Source organism: Echinococcus granulosus (assembly GCF_000524195.1).
Source record: "Echinococcus granulosus chromosome Unknown EG_S00001, whole genome shotgun sequence".
Taxonomy (NCBI): domain Eukaryota; kingdom Metazoa; phylum Platyhelminthes; class Cestoda; order Cyclophyllidea; family Taeniidae; genus Echinococcus; species Echinococcus granulosus.
The window spans coordinates 3,482,030-3,489,664 of record NW_020170381.1 but is presented as its reverse complement, the minus strand read 5'-3'; the positions used below and the strand labels follow the sequence as shown (position 1 = coordinate 3,489,664).

The 7,635-nt window shown below is 42.2% G+C and overlaps 1 protein-coding gene across 1 annotated transcript; it reads right to left on the bottom strand. All coding sequences in view use genetic code 11, as the record gives it.

Moving 5' to 3' along the window:
* Nucleotides 1-4,625: 4,625 nt before the first annotated feature.
* Nucleotides 4,626-6,718, bottom strand: EGR_00376 (Serine/threonine-protein kinase; the record flags this gene model as incomplete). Its single annotated transcript, XM_024489625.1, has 12 exons — nucleotides 4,626-4,703; nucleotides 4,812-5,039; nucleotides 5,128-5,302; nucleotides 5,366-5,616; nucleotides 5,653-5,752; nucleotides 5,789-5,853; nucleotides 5,925-6,090; nucleotides 6,111-6,192; nucleotides 6,236-6,295; nucleotides 6,327-6,405; nucleotides 6,440-6,564; nucleotides 6,589-6,718. 12 exons carry the CDS (start codon nucleotides 6,716-6,718, stop codon nucleotides 4,626-4,628), a joined length of 1,539 nt encoding a protein of 512 aa, XP_024356303.1.
* Nucleotides 6,719-7,635: the final 917 nt, after the last annotated feature.

Below are 7,635 nucleotides of genomic sequence, written 5' to 3'. Positions count from 1 at the left end.
TCCAACATTCGTCTGCTCAAACCAAGAAATATCTTTTGTAATTTTTTTAGCAATAAAACAATTAGTTGAACCCATTAGTTACATTTAAAAAAACTATACTGTTTCGGCGGCGGCTTTTGTGGCGTTTAGCCTCAATTTCAGGGCATTACCATTAGGCTGCCTTACTCCAGGCAAACAGATTGAGTTTGATTCCATTATTTTGCTAAACCAATATCTTTTCATAATTACACTTCTAATTGTACTTCGGAACTCTTTGATCGTCATAAAGGTTTGTCATTAATTTCTCCCAATATTTTGTCCTGTCCCTATCTGTAAATTTTGCTATTATTACAACATCAGCTCTCAAATTTGCATGAATAATATTTTTGCATATACTGTTACTGTAGTGTAGCGTCCCTAGACTCCCTGAAGACGAAAGAAGACAGAATACTCGTGCAGAATATATGTATTCAGCACGGAGAAGGTGTCTGGGCTATTGGCATGGCCCAAAAGGCCAGCCCACCCAGCGAGGTACAAGGGGGCTAGTTCAAAGTACAAAAGTGCGCCTCACCAGAACCGAGGGATAAACCAATATCTCATTACAGTAGCGCCCCGACATTTCCCTGAAGACGAAAGCAGACACAATACTCGGGCAGAATATATATATTCACCTCAGAGAGAATGTCTGGGCTACTGGCATGGCCCGAAGGCCAGGCCACCCAGCGAGGTACAGTATGGTTAATTCAAAATACAAAAGTGGCGCCTCACCGTCACCGAGGGATGACCCACCATTGTATTACAGTTACCACTGCCTGTTTTTATGTATTTAACGTATTCGCTTGTCTTGTGTAGCACCCCAAGACTTCTCTGAAGACATAATACTCGGATAGAATACATACATTCGGCATACAGAAGGTACTGGGGATGCTTGCATGTCCCGAAGACCAGCCCACCCAGTGTGGTACAAAGACTAAGTAAAAAGTGATTCTTCACCAAAACCGAGAGACAAAAAACCATTTTATCACATAATACTTGGGCAGAATACATATATTCGGCTTACAGAAGGGCTTGGGGCTACTGGCACGGCCTGGAGGCCAGCCCACTAGAGAAAGGCACAATGGTGAAGCGCTCCATTGGTCACATTACCAATACCAAGAGTTAAGCAAGCAACTAACATACTGCATAATCCCTATCCTCTTTTGGGCGTCGTCCCTGGGGCCCCCCTTGGTCAACACCCTACGTTCGCCATCACAAAGTAATCGCTGCTGTAAGAGAACAACCTCGAGCCAGCCTTACCAGTTATCAAATTTGTCTACGACTAAGGAGATACTTAATCGCAAGGTCATCGACTCCTCTTGGTAATTCAGCTGGATCTGCAGTTTCGTGTTGTAGGGAAGGGGATTTAAGGACAGGAGAATGTGCTGCCATCACGTTTGTCCATAGCTAATCGTAGGAATGCAGGCCAAAAAGCAGATCTATATTAGCAAGGACGGGATTTAACCCCGTTCCGCGGGGACAGGGTTTCGCGTCTACTCCTCGCCACTTTGTTCTCACTCCAGAGCAGACCAGTCACATCTATCTGAGTTCCATTAAGCAAGAAGTAGCTTTAGGCAGGTTTCGCGTTTTCACATTTACGCAGTTGCGGTAGGCAACTCCGTAACAAAACTTCTCCTGCAGAACAGACGACTGGGGTATTTGCCATAGGTAGACGGCATTTTTAGCCCTTCTTTTAGGGGGTAGTCACCGATTTCCCCATCCGCATCGTATGCAATTCTTTTGTCCCTCTAAAATTTATCATCCAGCAGTAGAAATCAGGGTAGATGTCCTTTGGGATGGGGTTCGCTTTCTGCTTACACCAACGTAGCACCCCGAGACTTCCCTGAAGAGGGAAGAAAGCATAACACTCGGGAAGAATACTTATATTCACCATACTGAAGGGCCTGTAGCTACTGGCATGGCCCGGAGGTCAGCCCACCCGGACAAGTTACAACGGCAAAGACACAAGGCAACCCTTTACCAAAACCGAGAGTTAAACAACCAACGCATTACATTTGTGTCTACTAATTACCATTGAATCAGTGCAAATGAAATTTTTAGTTTTTCGATTTGATATTTTGTGTAAGCAGCTTTTAAATTGTCCAGCCACTTCAACCCCTGCAGATTTTGTTTTGCTTCAGGGTAGCCCCTTGTTCAAGGTAATAGGAAAAACCTTTCTGTTCGTTAGCAGCATGTGTTTTCCTGCTACTCTGGTTTAATACAACTTTAGGGGAGGCATTATAGTTATAGTCAAGATGTTTTTGTAAGTATTTCGAATTATTTTGTGTACATATGTCACAATTTCTGTTTGATTCCACGTAGATAGATGGATGGCCATCTCTACCTACTTGCTGAATGGAGTTACCTAGCTGTTATATCAAGGTTCCGATAAAGGCGGTTTTGGGATATCTCCCAGTTTTTTATCCCATTTTCTACGAGTATTAGCTCTTTCATGGCGCATCTGTTGTGCCTAATGCGTCCTTGCCGACCTTTTCATTAGGATGTAGTTCTCTGTTGTAAGCCTGTTTGCTCCCTTGATTATAGACTTAATTATGGTTATCAGAAACTGTAGTTCGAATCAAAGGAGGTTTTGCAGCTGACGCAAGAACCCGAAGACCCACATATCTTCGGTTTGAATGTAGTCTCTATCCTCTCAAAAGCCATTTGATCTCTTGCTAAGTGGTGCTTTTGAACAGAAGTTGGATGCAAACTTTGGATGGAATTTTCTTTGCTACTGCGAATCGCATGGGCTTTTAGCGATTTTGATCTGCTGAGTTTGTGGCTTACTATCTCCAATAGAACATTTAACCTCGAGTATAAGAAGTATGATATGTTGTGCTCTGAACTTACCAGTTCCTGGGCGGGGACCTAAGTCAGAATTAAATGTAAGTATTTTACTTAAATGAGCGGCAGTAATATCCTCTTGAAATGGGTAATTTGATGGTACTTAAAATCTACATTTACCAGGAATATTCACTCAAAGAATGTTTCACCCACTAGACAAATCCAGAGTTAACTACGGAGATCATGAAATTGGCGACTCTGGGGCAGTTGCCCAAATGTGTATGGGAAATACAGAACCAGCAATTTACATAGGTAGGGATTACGCGGACCTATGGAGTTCGATGATACCCTCTGGCAATAAACGCATACACTTTGGTCATATTCTCAAAAAAACACCATCAGTAAATAGTTCATTCCCGTTTGTGCATAGTGTATCACCGAACTTCTCTCCGCTAGTTGTGTATTGCCACATTCATGCACATCAGGCTCTACTGTTTGGTCATATTCATTTCTGGACCACCCCTTTTCCTTTATATTTGGGGTGATCCGCAATTCTCCTATCCGTACCGGCTATTGTTTCACTTAACACAAAGTAATTTAGAAACCGTTTGTTAGATATTCTCGTAGGGAAGGCAAGGATCTTGCTTCCTTTCAAGATCATACTGTACAGAAAATAAATATCATGAACTGATAATTTGTCACCTAGAGAAGCTCGAACAAAATTCACCTAAGCAGAATTTGCAGAGGAATGGTGTTATGCGCACTAACATCCCACGGTGTTCAGATTCGAACTGCTTATCTGGCCAACAGCTTCGCCGAGGCGAGTTCAATCCGTGAATCAGCTTCCATTTTCCAATGGCCATATTTTGGGCAGCATGTTTAGAGACTAGACCACGACTAGATTTCTTTTACGACCAACTTGAAGAGGAATAACGCTGAGCTGGTTAAAGCAACCATTATCTACACAATTAGACCATGAGGCTCAACAAATGATTAAAGGTGTAGTTCTAATCAAACCGGATATCACGACGCTCTCCACCAACCTCTATGGGACTACAGCTTATTGCTTCCTGCTTATTGGTCTAATTACGACTCTCGTGGGCGAACAAGCTTCGCGTAGCCCAAAGGTGACAAAGAAATGATTCACTCTTGGTTTAAACGCATTTAGTGTTGCCTACTCACTGCGACCAATAGTAACCCACTAACACATGCGAAGCCTACTCAATCATTGAATCACTTCGTCGCACAATTCATTCTCGTGAATTGGGTGACGCAACCACAAAAAGGGGATCAAAAACACCCAGAATTGCACTCGGAGAGTTCGAATCCATCCTCTCACCCACCAGTGCGTGCAGAGCGCACGCCCTGGCGGCTTAAACGGATAAAAACTAACATTCGCATGAGTCATGCGGTGATGGTAGCGTCTGTAACTACGTCCGTACCATGTAGACACAATTCTAGGACCCAGCCCAAGGTCTTTGGCCAAAAAAGCGTCAGCCAACCCACGTTTTACAAGGTAAAGTCAAGCCCAACACCATAGTACGAAACCCTCAGACGGAGCTAGACGTCGGTCAGCTGCACTGTGAATGACATTTTAACAACTAAAATCGCCAGTGTAGAATAACGGGATCTAATGGAAACACAATACGTGCACTCACAATGGAGTCAAAAACGGAAATCCAAAGTTACATAATTACAAAATCGCCAGAGATTTAGCCGTCGGTAAAATAGTTTCTATCTGTGTGTTCTCTAAGTCCGTAGTAAAAAACAGTGATATGATCCGGTCATTTGTGGAGTATAAAATATTGACTTGATCTTTTTAGCTCTCAAAATGCAGACTTCTTGGATTGGGACTGACAGCTGTTACCTGTCATTTCTTCAAACGATCTTTTTCTTGTGGTGGACTGAAAGCGGGAAATAAAGCAAATCAAACAGCTGAGAATACAAAGAATCTCTACTCCCAACAAGCAAAAATCAGAACGGTGTAGGATTGAACAGAAGCAGGGACTTACCGAGTTTCCAAGATATGAAACAGTTTCATTGTTTTCACCACTATCAGTTCCGTTGGCGTCCCCATCCAGCTTAACTGGCGTCGAAGAGCTATTGCACCTCACACAAGAGATGAGATTCCGAGGATCCAGAACACCATCCACAAGATCAGGGAAACCAGCGGTTTTCATGAGATCAGCCAACTGATCACGTATTACCTGATCAGACAACCACGGGTGGAGCAGCGCATCCTAAATGTTAGGATTAAAAAATGGTAAACTGAATCAGTCAGCAAAACAACTCGGTTTTTTTTCTAAAAGTCTACCTCTAAAAACCTACCTCAAGCGTGATGCGTTCAGTGGGATTCACACACATAAGCCTTCTAACAAGATCCTTCGCAGACTCACTCACTCCTTTCCAAAAGACATCGGGGAAATCGTAGAGTCCATGAGTAATTTGCGTTTTCAAATCACAATCCTTGCGTTCATCAGTAAATGGAGGATATCCCACAAGGCTATTACGAATACAAGATCAAATTGGAGGTGAGAATAACATGAAAAATGATTCACACACTCACCAAACGTATAAAATAACCCCCAAAGACCAGACGTCGATTGACGAAGTGTAGGTGCCATTGCCAGCAGTCAGCAACACCTCCGGTGCCAAATAGGTAGGAGTCCCACAAAAAGTACGCAGCATAGTGTTGTCTTTGACAATTTTGGATAAACCAAAGTCAGTAAGTTTGATAAGACACCTGTTTGAGTTCCCAGCAAGTAATATGTTCTCAGGTTTCAGATCCCTGTGAGTGATGCCATTATCATGGAGATACTACACAATGAATCAGAAAATGTGAACTCTCCACACCTTTGTAGCCATAAGCATTTGTAAAAAAAAGAATTTCGAATCATCTTCTGACAAATGACCACTATTGAGAATCCGATCAAATAACTCGCCACCTTCAACTCTAAAGAAAGTTTTAGATTTAGGTAGTGACACTTACAGCTCGAGGACAATAAATAGAGTCTCCTCGGTTTCAATAACATCATGTATTTTCACAATACACGGCTGAAAAAAAAGGGAGAGTGTAAGAAAAGTAACCAATGAAAAAGGCTAATTAAAGGGCTTATTAGGCTAACATAGTTCAACTTTTTTAAAATCTCAACTTCCGTCAACTCGCGGTTACCGAAACGGGAACGGTGCGATGAAAACGTTCTTTTTGGCACAATTTTCATTGCATACTGGACACAGGTTTCTCTTGCGTAAGCGATGCGAACTTCACCGCATGCACCCCTAAAGGTCACTCTGTAAAGAAAATGACAAACCTTCCCAGGGACCTGCAGATTGTATACTTCGAAGACACTTCATCAGGATATTCACTTGACAACGTGTCCGTAAACAGAAAACCTTAAGGAGGCTGTGAGAAACATGCTGAAGAACTAACATTTACAATTTTGTGTCGCAATTGATATCTCATCATTGTTACAGAGCGGCTGCATACGACCCTTCCCTACAAGTGACACACCGCGCAATAAACATACCTATCTTCTGTCCATTAACAAAAGTCCCGTTCGTGCTTAAATCGTATATAAAAACCTGAGGACTAACACTGGTATTTACCTAAAATGGCATTTACAAAACACCGATAACATACTCGAGCGATACGAAAATGCACCTTGCTAACAGCACTTAAAAGTGTTCCATGGGTGAACATTTCAGATGTAAGTACAATATCGCAACTTCCCTCTCTTCCAACTGTGTAGGATTCCTTCGACATTGCTAAAACCAAAATTAATTAAAAACAGACACTACGAAGAGGTGGCATGTTCCTCTTCAGAGGGAAAAGTCCACCCCAAATCTGGCTAATGGCCTGTGAATTGCCATCCAGAGTCGATATATCTCCAACTTCCTGTGTCTGTGGCAAGTCGGACATTACTGCCACTCAACGCTACGAGTAAGATACTAGGTAGGCTGGAGATGAAATAAACAGCCCGCGCCCGATTGGGCCAAAAAGAGTGTTTAAAAGAATAGTCACAAAAGTCAGTCCAAATAGGAAAGGTTAAACAACAAAAAAAATCAGTAGAGTTTCAGAAAGGTGCAGACCACGTCACTTTGAAAGCCGCATGCACCTAATGCAAAAACCCTAACAAAAAGCCTAACAAAAGTAAAAATGGGGTGCAGATTAAATACAAGGCTCCAGTTAAAAATTGCTAGATGATTTTTAATAAGAAAAATTGGAGGCTTACCAATAATTTGCAAGGTATTGCAATAATGCATTACTAGAAATATCTAAAGAGTGATGTCTTCCCAACTAAAACAATGGAAGGCAAGGTTTAAATTGCAATACGTTAGTCGTGCGCCCTTTGCTTACTTTGATTTTGTAAAACCCATAACTCCGATTTCAAAAGTCTCCCCTTCACCATGTTGCCGTCATTCACTGCACCAATAAATAAGGCCTTCAGCTCCGGTAATGTTAAAGAACGAGGCTCGTAAGCCTGCTCTACTCCGTTCCTCGTACTCTTAAACAACCAGAGTGCTTCGATTTTGGCATAATTATTTGGAGAATCTATTAAGGAAAACTAGTACAGAGTTTAGGGGCTTGCAGGACGCCGACTCTGTCAGGAGGTTCGATTCGTATTCCTGCCTCCTCTGTGAAAGGAAAAATATGACCCCTTGCATCTTCATGAAAATCCGAGACGCTACATTAAAGGCAGCAGAAAGCAAACCTGATCCCTAAATGCATCTACAATGGTTTCCAGCACTTGATGTTAAGCATTTACTTAACGAAAGAAGAACGTATGCTGCAAATTGGGTATCTTTGACGACCCCTAGCAAAGTGGCTGAAAAAAG